The sequence below is a fragment of the Coregonus clupeaformis genome, chromosome 7 (assembly GCF_020615455.1).
Source record: "Coregonus clupeaformis isolate EN_2021a chromosome 7, ASM2061545v1, whole genome shotgun sequence".
NCBI classification, from domain to species: Eukaryota; Metazoa; Chordata; class Actinopteri; order Salmoniformes; family Salmonidae; genus Coregonus; species Coregonus clupeaformis.
The window spans coordinates 18018028-18039628 of NC_059198.1; the positions used below are offsets into that span (position 1 = coordinate 18018028).

At 45.4% G+C, this 21601-nt stretch overlaps 1 protein-coding gene across 1 annotated transcript in view; it reads right to left on the reverse strand.

Annotated features, from left to right (window-relative positions):
* Window positions 1-1490: 1490 nt before the first annotated feature.
* The window catches only part of LOC121569877 (very-long-chain (3R)-3-hydroxyacyl-CoA dehydratase 1), a 34930-nt gene continuing 14819 nt past the window's right edge, over window positions 1491-21601 (reverse strand). The window contains exons 6-7 of the mRNA XM_041881156.2: window positions 3607-3785; window positions 1491-3208 (exon numbers count right to left, since the gene is read on the reverse strand). Coding sequence (XP_041737090.1) covers window positions 3126-3208; window positions 3607-3785 — 262 coding nt within the window. The 3' untranslated portion in view covers window positions 1491-3125. The remainder of the gene's footprint in view (window positions 3209-3606; window positions 3786-21601) is intronic.

Genomic DNA, 21601 nt, shown 5'->3' on the forward strand with positions numbered 1-21601 from the left:
GACTGAAGCTCATTGGCTAGAACTCAAATTGCTAGGGGGCTGGCCCACGTGGGGGAAAATGTAGGGAAAATGGCTTCTAGAAAAACAGTTGCTTTCAAACTAGATTTTTCGTGGCTAATTGAGGCAAGACAGTAATTATTCTCATAGATTATGCATGTACACATCCAGCGGGAGGTTTAAAAAATATACTGAACAAAAATATAAACGAACATGCAACAATTTCAACGCTTTTACTGAGTTACAGTTCATGTAAGGAAATCATCAATTTAAATAAATAAATTAGGCCCTAATTTATGGATTTCACATGACTGAGTTTTTCCCCACAAAAGGGCTTTGTTACAGACAGAAATAAGCCTCAGCACCCCCCGTCCCCCGTCCCCCCGTCCCAGACGATCCCGCAGGTGAAGAAGCCACATGTGGAGATCCTGGGCTGGTCTGTGGTTGTGAGGCCAGTTGTACGTACTGCCAAATTCTCTAAAACAACGTTGGAGGCTGCTTATAGTGGAGAAATGAACATTCCATTCTCTGGCAACAGGTCTGGTGGACATTCCTGCAGTCATCATGCCAATTACGCGCTCCCTCAAAACTTGAGACATCTGTGGCATTGTCTTGTGTGACAAAACTGCACATTTTAGAGTGGCCTTTTATTGTCCCCAGCACAAGGTGCACCTGTGTACTGATCATGCTGTTTAATCAGCTTTTTGATATGCCACATCTGTCAGGTGGATGGATTATCTTGACAAAGGATAAATGCTTACTAACAGGGATGGAAACATATTTGTGCACAACATTTGAGAGATAAGCTTTTTGTGCGTATGGAAAATTTCAGGGATATTTTATTTCAGCTCATGAAACATGGGACCAACACTTTACATGTTGTGTTTATATTTTTGTTCAGTATACTTAGGGATCTATTCAATCCGCATCGCGGAAGTTCAGCTTTACAGCGTGATTGAAATTTAAAGGCAATGTTCCCGCTTTAGTGGAGACTGCATTCACGGTAAATGCTGCATAGTCCCGTGTAGCTCAGTGAGCATGGTGCTTGCAACGCCAGGGTTGTGGGTTTCATTCCCACGGGGGGCCAGGATGAAAAATGTATGCACTCACTAACTGTAAGTCGCTCTGGATAAGAGCGTCTGCTAAATGACTAAAATGTAAATATGTCGGCTCAATGGAAATTACCTTTAAATTTCGATCTATCGCGGAATCTGCAAAGCTTCAGCAGATTGCTATATCATATGATGTGGTTATGATGTGGCTGTTGGATGCCTATCCAGGTGTTGCGAGTTCTGGCAGTGTAATGTAGTCAGCCGAGAACACAGCACGTCTCTCTTAATGGAGATCTTACCAGAGGTCTCATTTGCCTTTATGGTGCCAGGAAGTTGATTCCATCCTTGGACCCATGTCTTTGTACTTACAGTACTTATAAGATACTGTACTGCATCTTCACACGTACTGTATTTGTGGCTGGAAAAAGTATAATTGTCCAGTGATGTTTGACATTGAGTTTTATTGTTTCTTTCTTTCTTGTCTAGCCTTGATTCATATAATTATGTCAATTCATTCAGTACACTGTAGCATGGGGCTAGATATCACAGTGCATACAATTAGATGAACACTTCAAGTCGTAAATGTTTTCCCAAAAACATTTCATATTCTGTTTTCCGTTCCTATCTCGAACCCAATTCCAGTCTCTCCTTCAGCTGCACAGAAGTTTGAAACGATCTGACACAGTAGCACCTTTTAGTAGAGGGATTCTAACACTAACTACCAGTACAATACCAACCAGGACAATGGATCCTGAACACAGATTTTTAAACATAAAGAACAAAACAGTGACTAACTGAATACTGTGAGAGCACAGACTTTTTGTATCTCTTATCTTCTGTCTTCTAAGTTGGCTTGAACTTTAAAAAACAAGCACTTTTCTTAAATTGTTTTACCTTGTTTAAGATGCACACTTGACTGAGCTCTTGGTAAACATTAAAGCAACAGGGAGAGAACATTAGCAAAAAAGGTTTACAAATTTGAGCAGTCTCAGCTACACCTAAAGTACTAATAACATTCAATACAAGTGTATACCTGCCTTACAAACCATATAATATTTCCAACCATGTGATATGTGAATAAATTAAGTCATTCTTCAAATGATCCGATCTGTGCATAAAATAGCCTACTAATGGTGCTGTTTCACATTGTTTACAAAGAAAGTACAACACACATACACCAAGGAAGCAGCATATTGCCCAAATGTTTATTGTCGAGGTATAATACGTTTACGCATAACTTTTTCTATTTTTTTAGCTTCTGTCTAGTCATTGTTGCCACATGCTATTTACGTATAAAATCACTGTGGTGGAAAACGCTTAAAAATTCGTAAAAAATAAATAGCCAATTGAAGAAAAAAAACTGCTCAAGGAACACAACTATCATCTTTCCTCCTCCATCGTTCCATATCACCCTTTCCTGATTCCCTTGAACTCCCTCTATCTTGCACTGATGGTGGGTGCAGTATGTATCTGCTGTGTGGTTGACTCAATGCACAGCAGGCGCCTTCCAGTATTGTTGTGTAGCAGGTGTAGAAGGGTTCAGTGCAGCATGTTGTGGCCACGCTGGCTGGTGGACTCAGTGCGTTCTCTTTCTGAGGATCTAGATATCTACACCTGGACAGCGAAGACACAGTGGAACGCACAAGGATGCATGCGCAGCATTATGTTCCAGTTTTGCGATGATAATGATTATTCCGGCTAGAGATTATATTTATTCATTTTTTCCACAATGATGACTATTCCGGTTCTGCAATGATTCCTCTCGTTGATTGTTGACAGTTTAGTGATGACTGATCAGTGATGATTCTGATGACGGTTATTCCTGTTGTGTTATGATTTCTCTTGTAGCACTGTATTTAGTCCAGTTGGATTATTGTGGTGACTGTTTCCTGTTTCCGTGATTATTACATGGCTATTCCTGTGATGTTGGTAGTGGTCTGACTCTCCCGGGTCCATTGCGTTGCAGTGTGGAGTGCGGTGGGGCGTGGTACCAAAGGCGAATGGATGTGGCGGCAGGGGAGCTGTGCTGACTCGCTGTCCCAAAACGAAAGCCAGGTGCTGGACTGTGAGGCAGCTCTACTCGTCCTTCTCCACTATGATTTCCCCAAGAAGAACCTTTCTCCTCTGACGGAGCATGTGGAAGTAGAGCTGAGGGAACACTAGGAGAGAGAGACGAGGGGAGAGGAGAGAAGAGAGAGAACGAGAGCTATTTACCCACCAATCTAAACACTTATCCAGTCCAGATCAATATTTTAACAAAGAGCCTTCAGGGAGTTCTCAGGGCTGGGATATAGGTGAGTGTAGGTGAGTCTTGGGTCTAGATCTAATATCCAAATAGCCACAAAAGAGAGAAATGCACTTGAACCTCATTTTTGTTAGATCAAACACTGGGTCCTACTAATTATCCAAAACATCCCGAAACAATTCCAAATTAACAACAGCAGTCACAAACTACTGAACAATTCTGCTTGTCAAAACAAGAGACAGTAAAGACCCATGAGTAACTAACGTCCACCTATAGGCTGAACATACAAACAGGTTGTATGTAGCTGCTTACATGGGATATAGGAGAGCATGACGATGGTGAGGAAGTAGTAGTAGTCAAAGGAGATGTTATACTTGTTGGGGAGCCTCATGGAGAACATTCCGGTTTTGCGAACATAAGGCAGAGCAGTGTAAATGGTCAGGAGTTCTCCGGCCACTCCGAGAGGGTACATGATGATGAACATATTGTATCTGACAGGGAGAGGAGAGAGTCATTATTAACACATAGAGGCATGCACACGCGTATGTACACACATACACACTATTCAGCTCAGGGGCCATGTAGCAAAGAACAACTAAAAACACAAAATCACACTGTTGGAATACGTACACTGCAAAATTAAGAATAAGGCCACTAATTAGCTGATTACCAAAGTGACAGCTGACATGTTTTTAGTATCTTAACACAGTGGTTCCCAACCTTTTTCGGTTACTGTACCACCAACAGAATTTTGCTCTGCTCGGTGTACCCCTGAAGTACCCCCTTATGTGCATTTGACCAGTAAGCCTATTGCCTCATGAGTCACATAAGTCTTCTCCCCAGGGGTCCTAGTATCCCTGGTTGGGAACCACTGTCTTAACACACAGACACCAGAACAACATTAAACATGCTGCTGTCTCACTTAGAGTAGGCTATTCTTCACCTTACACTGTAAAACATTTATTGTAATTTTTACAATAAATGACTGGCAGCAAAGTAGCCAGTAGGTTATTTGTAAATTTACAGTCAATTACTTGCAGCACAGAAGCCAGTAAATTACTGTAGATTTACATGACATTTACTGTAACACACATTTACAGCATATTACTGGAACACCTGACTACAGTAACATGCGGTATTTCTAGAATTTACAGTGCATTACTGGAAGCACAGTGGTTAGTAAACTGTTGCAGATTTACAGTGCAGGTAGCTAGTGCCAATAACGGGTAGTATTTCTGTTACATGTATTTAATATAGGTATTTCAATACTTTCAATACCCATTTTGTAATTTGTATTTCACTGGCCTGAACTACAATTCATGCAGCCTATTTTGTAAAAGTTTAATTAGAATACATGTATTTTGTATATATTTTTTAAATATACAAATACACTGCTCAAAAAAATTAAGGGAACACTTAAACAACACAATGTAACTCCAAGTCAATCACACTTCTGTGAAATCAAACTGTCCACTTAGGAAGCAACACTGATTGTCACGGATTCTGCCGAGGCTGCTCCTCCTCCTTGTACGAGCAGGCGTCGGCGGTCGCCGTCCCCGGAGTACTAGCTGCCACCGATCTTTGTTCTGTGTGTGATTGCTTTTGTCTGTCTGTCACACCTGTGTCCAATTGTTTATTGATCACCTGTCCTATAAGTTCTGTCTGTTTGCTTAGTAGGATTGTGTGTTGTTGTTCGCCTGTCGTAGTGCTGCGTGTTTCGTTTCTTGTTTTCTGTTTTAGTGTTTTACGCATTGTGCGTAATGCTGCGCTCTGTGTTTTTTCGAGGCAGTTTGTTTACCGTTTCCTTGTTGGATTATTTGAGTAAACTCTGTTGGACTGAGCCTCGGTGTCCTGCGCCTGACTTCCACCCCACATACACCTCACCTCTTGACAGAACAACACACCATCATGGAGTCAGCAGGAGCAGTAGCGGCACCCAGGTTGCTGGAGGAGCAGTTACGCTCTCAAGACATCTTGTTCCAGCAACTTGAGGCCGCCCTTGACGAGGTGTCCAACAAGATGAGTCGCAGTGACGAGGGAAGTGCCCACGCCATCACCCACGATCCCATCACCAACGACCAGTCCTCCTCTCTCAGCACCGGAACCCAGTGGCATTCGGCTCTCGCTCCCGAGGGCATATGACGGTTCTGCAGCCGGGTGTCAGGGTTTCCTCCTGCAGATAGAACTATACCTGGCTACTATACACCCAGCGCCCTCGGGATACGAGAGCGTCGCCGCCCTCATCTCCTGTCTATCCGGTAAGGCGTTGGAATGGGCCAACGCCGAATGGAGGAGAATAGACGCAGCTACCATCACCTACGCTGAGTTCTCCCGCCGCTTCCGGGCAGTCTTCGATCACCCACCTGAAGGGAAGGCGGCGGGGAGCGTCTGTTCTACCTCCGACAGGAGAGGAGGAGCGCACAGGAGTTCGCACTGGAGTTCCGGACGTTAGCTGCGGATGCGGGATGGAATGAGAGGGCCCTCATCGACCAGTATCGGTGTAGCCTGCGAGAGGACGTTCGTCGTGAGCTGGCCTGCAGGGACACCAACCTATGCTTCGACCAGCTGGTGGACATCTCCATCAGGCTTGACACCCTGCTGGCCGCCCGCGGACGTCCCGAGTGGGGGTCGTCCATTCCATCCTCCAGCACCTCTGAGCCAATTCCTATGGAGCTCGGGGGTGCTGGCGCTAGAGAGAGGAGGAGGGAGAACCCGAGGAGGGCCAATCCCTGCACCAACTGTGGCCGTGGAGGACACACCGCGGCCAGGTGCTGGGGAGGGTCTTCTGAGAGAGGGGACAACAGGTCACGCACTGGGGAGTCATTTCAGGTGAGTAGGCGCCCCACTTACCCAGAGCTCTCTGTTGGTCACATGAGCATTCCTGTGCGTTTTCCACAGGTGGCACCTCATTCCCAGCATAAGGCGCTAGTAGATTCAGGCGCAGCTGGGAACTTTATTGATCGGGCATTTTGTGCTAGGTTAGGAATTCCCCTTCGGCGGTAGAAGTTCCATTCCCTGTCCATGCGTTAGACAGCCGGCCGTTGGGGTCGGGTCTAATCAGGGATGTCACGGCACCGCTGACGATGACTACGCAGGGGGGTCATGAGGAAATCATTCAGTTCTATCTGATTGACTCTCCTGCGTACCCAGTGGTGTTGGGGCTTCCCTGGTTAAGCACCCACGATCCTACCATAGCGTGGCAACAGAGGGCTCTTATGGAGTGGTCTGCCCAGTGTGTAGGGAGATGTCTAGGTGTTTCCATAGGGGCGACCTCGGTAGAGAGTCCGAACCAAGTGCCCGCACTGCGCATTCCCCCCGAGTATGAGGATTTAGCACTAGCGTTTAGCAAATCGAGAGCAGCACGGCTACCTCCTCATAGACAGGTGGACTGTGCGATAAATCTCCAGACCGGAGCAGCTTTTCCCAGGAGTCGTGTGTATCCCCTGTCTCAAGAGGAGACTGCGGCTATGGAGACTTACATAGCCGAGTCCTTGGCACAGGGATACATACGGCCCTCTACTTCTCCGGTTTCTCGAGTTTCTTCTTTGTGAAGAAGAAGGACGGGGGATTGCGCCCGTGTATTGATTACCGTAGTCTCAATCAGATCACAGTAAAATACAGTTACCCACTTCCACTGATTGCGACGATGACGGAGTCATTACGCGGAGCGCGTTTCTTCACAAAGTTGGATCTCAGGAGCGCGTACAATTTGGTGCGCATTAAGGGGGGGGGATGAATGGAAAACAGCATTTAGCACCACCTCGGGTCATTACGAGTATCTCGTCATGCCGTATGGGTTAATGAATGCTCCTTCAGTCTTCCAATCCTTTGTTGATGAGATTTTCCGGGACATGCATGGGCAGGGTGTAGTGGTGTACATTGACGACATTCTAGTGTATTCTTCTACACGAGCCGAGCATGTAGCCCAGGTGCGCCGAGTATTGAGACGACTGTTGGAGCATGACTTGTATGTCAAGGCAGAGAAATGCCTGTTCTTCCAGGAGTCCGTCTCCTTTTTGGGGTTATCGGTTGTCCGCGTCTGGCGTGGAGATAGAGGTAGATCGGGTATCAGCTGTGCGTAATTGGCAAACTCCAACCACCGTAAAAGAGGTGCAGCGGTTCTTGGGTTTTGCTAATTACTACCGGAGGTTTATCCGGGGTTTTGGACAGGTTGCAGTTCCCATTACGTCCCTGCTAAAGGGGGTCCGGTGCGCTGCGGTGGTCAGCTGAGGCGGACAGGGCATTTGTCAAGCTGAAGAACCTGTTCGCCCGGCCCCGGTGCTGGCACATCCGGATCCCTCTTTGCCTTTCCAAGTAGAGGTGGACGCGTCCGAGACCGGTATAGGGGCAGTCCTGTCACAACGGTCCGGCACGCCACCTAAGCTCCGCCCCTGTGCGTTCTACTCCAAGAAGCTCAGCTCGGCGGAGCGCAATTATGACGTTGGGGACAGGGAGCTGTTAGCTGTAGTCCAGGCCCTAAAGGTGTGGAGGCATTGGCTTGAGGGGCTCAACACCCTTTTCTCATTCTGACTGATCACCGCAACCTGGAGTACATCCGGGCAGCTAGGAGATTGAACCCTCGTCAGGCTAGGTGGAACATGTTCCTAACCCGGTTTGTGTTTAAGATCACATACATCCCTGGGTCCCAGAACGGTAAGGCAGACGCACTGTCCCGACAGTATGACACGGAGGAGAGGTCCATTGAGCCTACTTCCATACTGCCGAAGTCTTGTCTGGTGGCTCCGGTAGTATGGGAGGTCGATGCGAAATCGAGCGGGCGCTGCGTGCCGACCCTACTCCCCCGAGTGTCCTGTGGGGCGGACGTACGTTCCGCTCGAGGTTCGTGATCGGCTTATTTCGTGGGCTCATACATCACCCTCCTCTGGACATCCTGGTATTGGTGGGACGGTGCACTGCCTTAGCGTGAAATACTGGTGGCCAACGTTAGCCAGGGATGTGAGGGTTTATGTCTCCTCCTGCTCGGTGTGTGCCCAGTGTAAGGCACCTAGACATTTGCCCAGGGGTAAGTTACATCCTCTGCCCGTTCCACAACGACCATGGTCCCACCTATCTGTTGATTTTGTGACCGATCTACCCCCTTCCCAGGGTAATACTACCATTTTGGTCGTTGTGGATCGGTTTTCTAAGGCCTGTCGTCTCCTCCCACTGCCGGGTCTCCCTACTGCCCCTACAGACCGCCGAGGCCCTCTTTACCCACGTGTTCCGGCACTATGGGGTCCCCCGAGGATATTGTGTCCGACCGAGGTCCCCAGTTCACCTCCAGAGTCTGGGGGGCTTTTATGGAACGCCTGGGGGTCTCGGTTAGCCTTACCTCGGGGTACCACCCAGAGAGCAATGGGCAGGTTGAACGTGTTAACCAGGATGTGGGTAGGTTTTGAGGTCCTATTGCCGGGACCGGCCGGAGGAGTGGTCGAGGTATATCCCCTGGGCAGAGATGGCCCGAACTCTCTCCGCCACTCCTCCACCGGATTAACACCTTTCCAGTGTATTTTAGGGTATCAGCCGGTCCTGGCACCGTGGCACGAGAGCCAGACCGAGGCCCCCTGCGGTGGACGAGTGGATTCGGCGCTCAGAAGAGACGTGGGGACGCTGCCCATGTCCATCTGCAGCGTGCCATCCGTCAACAGAAGGCGAGCGCCGATCGCCACCGCAGTGAGGGGCCGGTGTACGCACCGGGAGATCGAGTCTGGCTCTCGACTCGAAACCTGCCCCTTCCGCCTGCCCTGCCGGAAGCTGGGTCGGCGGTTTGTGGGGGCCCTTCAAAGTCCTGAGAAGATTGAACGAGGTGTGTTACAGATTACAACTGCCTATTGAGTACAAAAATATTAACCCCTCGTTCCATGTGTCTCTTCTCAGGCCGGTGGTAGCTGGTCCACTCCAAGAGGAGGAGATAGGAGAGACCCCTCCACCCCCTTTGGACATCGAGGGGGCACCGGCGTACAGGGTCCGGACTATATTGGACTCGAGGCGCCGGAGGAGTGGTCTCCAGTATCTCGTGGAGTGGGAGGGTACGGTCCGGAGGAACGGTCCTGGGTGCCCAGGAGGGACATCCTCGATCCATCCCTCCTGACTGAGTTCCACCGTGGGCATCCCACGCGCCCGGGTCCGCGTCCTCCTGGCCGTCCCCGAGGCCGGGGTCGGTGCACGGCTGGAGCCGCGCGTCAAGGGGGGGGTACTGTCACGGATTCTGCCGAGGCTGCTCCTCCTCCTTGTACGAGCAGGCGTCGGCGTCGCCGTCCCCGGAGTACTAGCTGCCACCGATCTTTGTTCTGTGTGTGATTGCTTTTGTCTGTCTGTCACACCTGTGTCCAATTGTTTATTGATCACCTGTCCTATAAGTTCTGTCTGTTTGCTTAGTAGGATTGTGTGTTGTTGTTCGCCTGTCGTAGTGCTGCGTGTTTCGTTTCTTGTTTTCTGTTTTAGTGTTTTACGCATTGTGCGTAATGCTCGCCTCTGTGTTTTTCGAGGCAGTTTGTTTACCGTTTCCTTGTTGGATTATTTGAGTAAACTCTGTTGGACTGAGCCTCGGTGTCCTGCGCCTGACTTCCACCCCACATACACCTCACCTCTTGACACTGATTGACAATACATTTCACATGCTGTTGTGCAAATGGAATAGACAACAGGTGGAAATTATAGGCAATTAGCAAGACACCCCCAATAAAGGACTGGTTTTGCAGGTGGTGACCACAGACCACTTCTAGGTTCCTATGCTTCCTGGCTGATGTTTTGGTCACTTTTGAATGCTGGCGGTGCTTTCACTCTAGTGGTAGCATGAGACGGAGTCTACAACCCACACAAGTGGCTCAGGTAGTGCAGCTCATCCAGGATGGCACATCAATGCGAGCTGTGGCAAGGTTTGCTGTGTCTGTCAGCGTAGTGTCCAGAGCATGGAGGCGCTACCAGGAGACAGGCCAGTACATCAGGAGACGTGGAGGAGGCCATAGGAGGGCAACAACCCAGCAGCATGACTGCTACCTCCGCCTTTGTGCAAGGAGGAGCACGAGGAGCACTGCCAGAGCCCTGCAAAATGACCTCCAGCAGGCCACAAATGTGCATGTGTCTGCTCAAACGGTCAGAAACAGACTCCATGAGGGTGGTATGAGGGCCCTACATCCACAGGTGGGGGTTGTGCTTACAGCCCAACACCGTGCAGGACGTTTGGCATTTGCCAGAGAACACCAAGAATGGCAAATTCGCCACTGGCGCCCTGTGCTCTTCACAGATGAAAGCAGGTTCACACTGAGCACATGTGACAGATGTGACAGAGTCTGGAGATGCCGTGGAGAACGTTCTGCTGCCTGCAACATCCTCCAGCATGACCGGTTTGGCGGTGGGTCAGTCATGGTGTGGGATGGCATTTCTTTGGGGGGCTGCACAGCCCTCCATGTGCTCACCAGAGGTAGCCTGACTGCCATTAGGTACCGAGATGAGATCCTCAGACCCCTTGTGAGACCATATGCTGGTGCGGTTGGCCCTGGGTTCCTCCTAATGCAAGACAATGCTAGACCTCATGTGGCTGGAGTGTGTCAGCAGTTCCTGCAAGAGGAAGGCATTGATGCCATGGACTGGCCCGCCCGTTCCCCAGACCTGAATCCAATTAAGCACATCTGGGACATCATGTCTCGCTCCATCCCCCAACGCCACGTTGCACCACAGACTGTCCAGGAGTTGGCGGATGCATTAGTCCAGGTCTGGGAGGAGATCCCTCAGGAGACCATCCGCCACCTCATCAGGAGCATGCCCAGGCGTTGTAGGGAGGTCATACAGGCACGTGGAGGCCACACACACTACTGAGCCTCATTTTGACTTGTTTTAAGGACATTACATCAAAGTTGGATCAGGCTGTAGTGTGGTTTTCCACTTTCATTTTGAGGGTGACTCCAAATCCAGACCTCCATGGGTTGATAAATTTGATTTCCATTGATAATTTTTGTGTGATTTTGTTGTCAGCACATTCAACTATGTAAAGAAAAAAGTATTTAATAAGATTATTTAATTCATTCAGATCTAGGATGTGTTATTTTAGTGTTCCCTTAATTTTTTTGAGCAGTGTATATATACTTGCAAGTAGCCCGCATAACAACAACATTCTCAGTAACGGTAACATAATTGTTTAACATTTTTACATTTACATTTTCGTCATTTAGCAGACGCTCTTATCCAGAGCGACTTACAAATTGGTGCATTCACCTTATGATAGCCAGTGGGACAACCACTTTACTTTTTTTTTGGGGGGGTGGATTACTTTATCCTATCCCAGGTATTCCTTAAAGAATACCTATGCTATGACTGTGGTAAATTCTTGTTTACCTTAGTTTAATACACTGACTGTAAGTCGCTCTGGATAAGAGTATCTGCTAAATGACAAAAATGTCAATGTATTATTCTAATGACCTCCGCCCCCATTACAAGGCCAAATGTTATCTAAATACAAATAGTTTGAGGGCAGAGCTCATTAGATTAATACACACTTCTTTGCAAATGTACATTTTCACATTTACATTTTGGTCATTTAGCAGCCGCTCTTGTCCAGCGCGTCTTACAGTCAGTGCATTCATCTAAGGTTGATAAAGAAAACACATCACAGTCATAGCAAGTAAAAAGTATCTGTCAATGTTATTGGGAATATTGTTGTAGTTAAAGGTCCTGAACAGTCATCCTGAAAAAGTACTTTCTCTTTACATAGCTAACTACCAGGAAGTTTGAAAAGACAGGCTGAGTGGGCGGGAAGCTTCTATTCATGAGCTCGTCTTGACTGACAGCTCTTTGAAACACCTATGTCAAGCAACTTGGATGCAGTGTTGCAGTAAAATCTCAAGCAGATTTGGTGAAATACAAAGCAACTCAAAGATTGAAATTGCATAAATTATCAAACAAATAATGTATATACACCTCCCGTTTGGCATGTCTCTTGTGATGCGGTTCACAGCAGCACTGATGGATGTGTTGACTTGACAACTGCGTCAGAGTTTTGAACGACAATTCCCCCCTTTTGTTCCATGCTAGCTGAAGACCTAGCTAGCTAGTAATTAGCTAACACCATACACAGATGAAAGGGGAAACATATAAGTATCTTTGCCATAGATTAATAGGGTAAACTTTTAATTACAGTATACTTGCTGACACCCTACAGTCAAATTTTGGAAACAGAAGAGTAGCTATCTAGCTATATAAACCCCCACCCCTCTGCAAACATGCCTTCTCCGATGTCGGTTACAAGGCGGTACTTATTTAAATTAGGTAAGGGAATATCATGTTACCATTGGTGTATTAAAATGAGAGTTAAGGTAATGTCACCTTGTCCCCTTAATAATGAATCCAAGTGTTTGACACGTGGGAGGGGACTAGTAACTATATGATCAAACTTTATCGACGTAGAAGCAACAGTCATTTTCAACCTGGTCTCTTAGAGTAGACGTAACATAGTAAAAGTAAATCCGAAACACTCAAATTAGTACAATATGTAACCATATCAAACATAACATAAGACAGATGGTTACTTAAGGCAAAAATGAAAGTAGGGTGGGCATATAATGTGAACGTCTAGCAACCCAAAGGTTTGCGAGTTTGAATCTCATCACGGACAACTTTTGCATTTTAGATAATTAACAACTTTTCAACAACTTTTTAGCTACTTTGCAACTACTTAGCATGTTAGCTAACCCTTCCCCTAACCTTTAACCTAACTCCTAAGCTTAACCCTAGCCCAGCTAGAATTCGTAACATATCATACATTTTGCAAATTGGTAATATATTGTACGTTTCGCAAATTCGTAACATATAATACAAATTGTAATTCGTAACATATCATACGAAATGGGTGATGGACATCCACAAATTAATACATACCATACGAAACGTAACGTATACTAAATGGAGTGTCTCTGATTTAATTACAGAATAATATGAAATGTTCTGAGACCAGGTTGTCATTTTTCATACTTTGGTCATCATACTGTGATCTGGTTTCCTTCAAATATCATCACATTTCATGAAAAACATGATTTTGACTGTTCATGACCTTTAAGGATACATTGGTCTTCAAAATATCCTGTATTTGTAACAAGATACCTTTTGGATGTATCTTTGCCCATCTCTGGCTAGTGAAAAGTACGTTACTGTAATATTCACAGTATCTTGCCACCAGCTTCCTGTAAGTTATGAAAAATGCAGAGCAAAATTAGCCTACTATACTGTAAGAAAGTAAACACTATTGTAATCATGTTGATATTTTACTGTAATTACATGGGATTAGTGCAAGCAGGTTGGATGCTAGGTATTTGTATATTACAGCATATGTGTGTTACATCACTTGCACTTCCAGAGGCCTAAACAAAGGCTTCCAAACTGGCTGTGATTACAGAGCAAAACAGATCAAAAGGACATGGCTTATTATTCACCCATTAAAGTTTTAAGACCCTCTGTCACAAGAATCTGTGCCCTACATACATAAAATTGTTAGGGCACTACTACCACTGCCTTCTTCACCCTGAAGAAGCCAGTGATGCCGAAACATTTGTGTTTTACCCAATAATTACTGGGAGTTTATATATATACAGTGGGGAGAACAAGTATTTGATACACTGTCAATTTTGCAGGTTTTCCTACTTACAAAGCATGTAGAGGTCTGTAATGTTTATCATAGGTACACTTCAACTGTGAGAGACGGAAACTAAAACAAAAATCCAGAAAATCACATTGTATGATTTTTAAGTAATTCATTTGCATTTTATTGCATGACATAAGTATTTGATACATCAGAAAAGCAGAACTTAATATTTGGTACAGAAACCTTTGTTTGCAATTACAGAGATCATACGTTTCCTGTAGGTCTTGACCAGCTTTGCACACACTGCAGCAGGGATTTTGGCCGACTCCTCCATACAGACCTTCTCCAGATCCTTCAGGTTTCGGGGCTGTCGCTGGGCAATACGGACTTTCAGCTCCCTCCAAGATTTTCTATTGGGTTCAGGTCTGGAGACTGGCTAGGCCACTCCAGGACCTTGAGATGCTTCTTACGGAGCCACTCCTTAGTTGCCCTGGCTGTGTGTTTCGGGTCGTTGTCATGCTGGAAGACCCAGCCACGACCCATCTTCAATGCTCTTACTGAGGGAAGGAGGTTGTTGGCCAAGATCTCGCGATACATGGCCCCATCCATCCTCCCCTCAATACGGTGCAGTCGTCCTGTCCCCTTTGCAGAAAAGCATCCCCAAAGAATGATGTTTCCACCTCATGCTTCACGGTTGGGATGGTGTTCTTGGGGTTGTACTCATCCTTCTTCTTCCTCCAAACACGGCGAGTGGAGTTTAGACCAAAAAGCTCTATTTTTGTCTCATCAGACCACATGACCTTCTCCCATTCCTCCTCTGGATCATCCAGATGGTCATTGGCAAACTTCAGACGGGCCTGGACATGCGCTGGCTTGAGCAGGGGGACCTTGCGTGCGCTGCAGGATTTTAATCCATGACGGCGTAGTGTGTTACTAATGGTTTTCTTTGAGACTGCGGTCCCAGCTCTCTTCAGGTCATTGACCAGGTCCTGCCGTGTAGTTCTGGGCTGATCCCTCACCTTCCTCATGATCATTGATACCCCACGAGGTGAGATCATGCATGGAGCCCTGGACCGAGGGTGATTGACCGTCATCTTGAACTTCTTCCATTTTCTAATAATTGCGCCAACAGTTGTTGCCTTCTCACCAAGCTGCTTGCCTATTTTCCTGTAGCCCATCCCAGCCTTGTGCAGGTCTACAATTTTATCCCTGATGTCCTTACACAGCTCTCTGGTCTTGGCCATTGTGGAGAGGTTGGAGTCTGTTTGATTGAGTGTGTGGACATGTGTCTTTTATACAGGTAACGAGTTCAAACATGTGCAGTTAATACAGGTAATGAGTGGAGAACAGGAGGGCTTCTTAAAGAAAAACTAACAGGTCTGTGAGAGCCGGAATTCTTACTGGTTGGTAGGTGATCAAATACTTATGTCATGCAATAAAATGCAAATTAATTACTTAAAAATCATACAATGTGATTTTCTGGATTTTTGTTTTAGATTCCATTCTCTCACAGTTGAAGTGTACCTATGATCAAAATTACAGACCTCTACATGCTTTGTAAGTAGGAAAACCTGCATATGTGGGAACTCCTTCAAGATTGTTGTAAAAGCATTCCAGGTGAAGCTGGTTGAGAGAATGCCAAGAGTATGCAAAGCTGTCATCAAGGCAAAGGGTGGCTACTTTGAAGAATAAAAAATATAACATATATTTTGATTTGTTAAGCACTTTTTTGGTTACTACATGATTCCATATGTGTTATTTCATAGTTTTGATGTCTTCACTATTATTCTACAATGTAGAAAATAGTAAAAATAAAGAAAAACCCTTAGTGTTCTAAAACTTTTGCCCGGTAGTGTATGTGGTGACGGCGGTGCATAAGAATCCTGTGTTTACTGAAGAACGTGGCGGCGGCTCTGGGGAGTGTCTCATAGGATGTGAGAGAAATGTTGGGCGAGCATTCCATGCCCAAAACAGATGGTCTTAAAAACAGGAGCAGCTGAATATGAGCCCCTCTCACCCCCTGTGTGGGCCTGGCTGCTCCCCTCCCTGTGTAAAGGAACCCCTTAGAACACTCGGAGGGGACCGGGGAAAGGGGGAGGACAAGAGAGTGGCAGAACAGGGGCTACACTGACTGATTAAGACCAGGGAAGCAAATCTGCAAACCCAAGAGACCTGTCGTACATGTAAACAAACATATTGAATGCACCGTACTGCAGTCACAGGAACAAGATCTGACTTGCTGAAGTCACTGAAAAAGCAGGAGTCTCATTGTCACCCCAATTCATAGCCACCGCACAGCCAATAAATGGTGTATGTCTCGAATCTAATTTCTTGACATTCATATTTTGAATGGGAAGAAGCATGCTCTTAGCAATAGGATCCCATGACTCTGGGTCGGTCGGATTGCTCCCCACGTGTGTAGTCGGCATTCTTCACCAGTGCTCACATTTCATCTGAGGACCCTCAGATATGCGAGGCTGACAGTTACACATCACTAGAGCTCCTGATAGGCCCACGTTATGTCACCAGTCTGCTGACAGTGGCGGTAAATAGAGGTTTTTATGAGTGTCGTGTATAATAATAATAATAATATGCCATTTAGCAGATGCTTTTATCCAAAGCGACTTACAGTCATGCGTGCATACATTTTTGTGTATGGGTGGTCCCGGGGATCGAACCCACTACCTTGGCGTTACAAGCGCCGTGCTCTACCAGCTGAGCTACAGAGGACCACATAATAATGACAGACATGAGAAATTTGCATTTTTTCTACAGTGAGGGAAAAAAGTATTTGATCCCCTGCTGATTTTGTACGTTTGCCCACTGACAAAGACATGATCAGTCTATAATTTTAATGGTAGGTTTATTTGAACAGTGAGAGACAGAATAACAACAACAAAATCCTGAAAAACGCATGTCAAAAATGTTATAAATTGATTTGCATATTAATGAGGGAAATAAGTATTTGACCCCTCTGCAAAACATGACTTAGTACTTGGTGGCAAAACCCTTGTTGGCAATCACAGAGGTCAGACGTTTCTTGTAGTTGGCCACCAGGTTTGCACACATCTCAGGAGGGATTTTGTTCCACTCCTCTTTGCAGATATTCTCCAAGTCATTAAGGTTTCGAGGCTGACGTTTGGCAACTCGAACCTTCAGCTCCCTCCACAGATTTTCTATGGGATTAAGGTCTGGAGACTGGCTAGGCCACTCCAGGACCTTAATGTGCTTCTTCTTGAGCCACTCCTTTGTTGCCTTGGCCGTGTGTTTTGGGTCATTGTCATGCTGGAATACCCATCCACTACCCATTTTCAATGCCCTGGCTGAGGGAAGGAGGTTCTCACCCAAGATTTGACGGTACATGGCCCCGTCCATCGTCCCTTTGATGCGTTGAAGTTGTCCTGTCCCCTTAGCAGAAAAACACCCCCAAAGCATAATGTTTCCACCTCCATGTTTGACGGTGGGGGTGGTGTTCTTGGGGTCATAGGCAGCATTCCTACTCCTCCAAACACGCGGGTTGAGTTGATGCCAAAGAGCTCGATTTTGGTCTCATCTGACCACAACACTTTCATCCAGTTCTCCTCTGAATCATTAATTGGCAAACTTCAGACGGCCCTGTATATGTGCTTTCTTGAGCAGGGGGACCTTGCGGGCGCTGCAGGATTTCAGTCCTTCACGGCGTAGTATGTTACCAATTGTTTTCTTGGTGACTATGGTCCCAGCTGCCTTGAGATCATTGACAAGATCCTCCCATGTAGTTCTGGGCTGATTCCTCACCGTTCTCATGATCATTGCAACTCCACGAGGTGAGATCTTGCATGGAGCCCCAGGGCAAGGGAGATTGACAGTTCTTTTGTGTTTCTTCCATTTGCGAATAATCGCACCAACTGTTGTCACCTTCTCACCAAGCTGCTTGGCGATGGTCTTGTAGCCCATTCCAGCATTGTGTAGGTCTACAATCTTGTCCCTGACATCCTTGGAGAGCTCTTTGGTCTTGGCCATGGTGGAGAGTTTGGAATCTGATTGATTGATTGCTTCTGTGGACAGGTGTCTTTTATACAGGTAACATGCTGAGATTAGGAGCACTCCCTTTAAGAGTGTGCTCCTAATCTCAGCTCGTTACCTGTATAAAAGACACCTGGGAGCCAGAAATCTTTCTGATTGAGAGGGGGTCAAATACTTATTTCCCTCATTAAAATGCAAATCAATTTATAACATTTTTGACATGCGTTTTTCTGGATTATTTTGTTGTTATTCTGTCTCTCACTGTTCAAATAAACCTACCATTAAAATTATAGACTGATCATTTCTTTGTCAGTGGGCAAACGTACAAAATCAGCAGGGGATCAAATACTTTTTTCCCTCACTGTACAGTACTGCTTAGCTGTTGGACTGGGGTGTAACACAGACACCTAACCCCCTGTCACCATCAGCTGATGCCATGTGTTAAAGTACACAAATTGAAATAGAACTAGATTGGGGTTCTTTGGCTTCCATTGCAGAACCCTCTTTGGTGCTATATATCTTTTATTTTTTTGAAGATACAATGAATAACCATGCTCATAAGGTTTTAAATTGAACCTGTATTGTGCTATAAATAACCCTAAGCTTCTATAAAGAACCATTAAAAAAAAGGTTCTATATAGCAAAAGAAAAAAGGTTCTGCTATGTTAACAACCCTTTTTGGGGCTAAACTGTATGCTGTAGAACCCCTTTTTTAATGGTTTTTTAACCTTTATAGAGAATGTTCATATAAAATATCCTTTCAATCTTAAAGGTTCTTTGTAGATCCTTTTGGAGAATCTTACAGGTTTGTTTTTTCAGGTCAGCCATATTGTTAAAATTCCATGTGTTATTATTATGTTAATTGACAAGTTGAATCAAGAAAGCTACCTCTGGAACAGCTGGGGGTCCCTGAGAAGAGAATTGACAACCACTGACTGATTTAGTCAACCATTATCAATTGACACAAGGCCATACATGAGTCTTTCACAATACACTGTCACTAGCCATAGTGATATTTAATATTTAATTGCATAACACAACACATTAGATCAACTGGAATGAAACTCTCACTCACGGTTGCACAAAAAAGCTGTGAGCCGCCTCCGCTACATTTCAATTATCACTAAAAGAGCAAAGAACCCTTTTGTGAACTGTAAAGAACCATTGAAGAGCTCAAAGGGTTATTTGAGTCATTATGGTTCCACGGTCCTCTGTAGCTCAGCTGGTAGAGCACGGCGCTTGTAACGCCAAGGTAGTGGGTTCGATCCCCGGGACCACCCATACACAAAAATTTATGCACGCATGACTGTAAGTCGCTTTGGATAAAAGCGTCTGCTAAATGGCATATTATATTATTATTATTATTACATAGAACCATCACCCTTCCCAAAGAACCCACATTTTTTTGTGTGTAGTTGTGTATGTCTGAGACTGTGAAGAGCAGATCTGGGTTCTTTTATCCTTTGCCAAGATAATCCATCCACCTGACAGGTGTGGCATATCAAAAAGCTGATAAAACAGCATGATCATTACACAGGTGCATCTTGTGCTGGGGACAATAAAAGGCCACTAAAATGTGCAGTTTTATCACACAACACAATGCCACAGATGTCTCATGTTTTGAGTGGCGTGCAATTTGGCATGCTGACTGCAGGAATGTCCACCGGAGCTGTTGACAGAGAATTTAATGTGCATTTCTCTACCATAAGCCACCTCCAACGTCGTTTTAGAGAATTTGGCAGTACATCTAACTGGCTTCACAACCGCAGACCACATGTATGGCGTTGTGTGGGCGAGCGGTTTGCTGATGTAAAAGTTGTGAACAGCGCGCCCCATGGTGGCGGTGGGGTTATGGTATGGGCAGGCATAAGCTACAGTCAACGAACACAATTGCATTTTATCGATGGCAATTTCAATGCACAAAAATACCGGCCCATTGTGAGGCAATGTTTTTCAAGGTATCTGTGACCAATTAATTTATTTCAATTGAATGATTTCCTCATATGAACTGTAACTCAGTAAAATCAATGAAATTGTTGCATGTTGCGTTTATATTTTTGTTCAGTATATTTGAAATCGTTCAAATTATAGAAGCGTTATCTCTGGCCTGCTTCGAGTGTCAGATGGGCAGGGTTTGCAGTTTTGGGACTATTCCATTGGTCCATTATAGTCAGGCAAGCTTAATCAAGTGGGAAGGGATCACTGTCGCTTTCCAACCAAGGTGAATTAATTGAGGAGCAAACTGAAGTAAAGAGAAGATTCAGCAACTCTTGCAGGACAATGGAATTAAATAAAAAAGCATTTTTAGTGTTAAAAAGCGTTTTGGCTTTTGGCCTTCTTCAGGGTTTTTACAGAAGTAAATTAAGCTTACATTAAGCTTTTAAACATCTCAAGCTTAATCACATATAAAGTATTTGAAATTATTTCAAATAGCATTTGAACCCAGGTCTGGTGAAGTGTATGTGAGACTCAAAACGAGTGGTGCTACAGTCCTCACAAGCTGTGATTCGGCATCAAAGAGGCATGAATGAATGTTGAAAGTACGAGACAAAAGATTACAACATCCTTATGTCATTCACATCTGGAAAGACAATAACAGCTTTACCTACAGTATGAGGAGTTGAATATGAGGAGTTATACAACGGTTGGGTCTAGTCCTTGATGCTGATTGGTTAAAACCGAATTCCAGCCGGTGACTATTCCACAAGTTTCCACCGGCTAAAGCTATGACGTTGAAATGCGTATTTACTGTTCCATCTCATTGCGCAATCCACTGTCTCATCAGCCCAGCCAGGCAATTTAGAAACTTGATCTCCACTGTAAAAAAGCATCTCGACATTATCTCCCCTTGCTTTTGGCTCACATTTGGTTTTCAACAATGGAGATTTGTATAAACCTTGCTGTCTGTCTCTCCGACATTTGCAACATAATTTCAATATTGAAATTCGATCTCCACTGTCCCATTGAGGATTAACAGGTCAGGATGAGATAGATAGCTTTTCTCAGCCAGTCGAAATCCTGAATCAGCATCATTTTTATGGGTATATACAAAGAAATGGCAATAGACAAACAGGTCAAACGAAACGAAATGCAGCTAGTTTGCCATCTTTCCAGCTTCAGTTTGAAGTGATTGTGTTAGCTGTGTAGTTGCCTAGTTCCTCTGAACAGTGATGAGAGCAAACGTGACCGACCGCCTTGACTTGGTCTTATGTAGCAACATTTGAAATTGTGTTTTTTACATTGGATAAAAGCAGAGACACAGAGCTACAAAATGGTATATCATACACTGCATTTGAGGAACAATGGGAAAGTAATTCTGCTTTGAAAGTTAGCCCCACCCATCTCGTTTCGCTTTCGGAGCGTTCAGAGCGCACACTGGACGCTCTGGCCGATGAGAAGGGTTGAGCCGAGCGTTCTGACCTCACAACGGCAGTCAAGCACCCAAGCAAACTGGCTAACATTGGCTAGCTTGCTAGCTACTTCCAGAAACAAATGAACACCCCACTGACCATTTTACTCGCCCTAGCAAAGATGGTTAGGCTGTTTTCATGTTATCCAGAGCGTTGGTGACTGTAACTGTGCTGCTGGCAACAATTTAATAATGCTTTTTTCCCAACGTTTACTGACACCGGCCATATTCAACAGGTGTTGAGTGTTCGTAAATTCATCAGTTATTCTGCACTCTGGCGTACTTACGATTGCACCCGAAATGGTCACTTGCATAGTGGA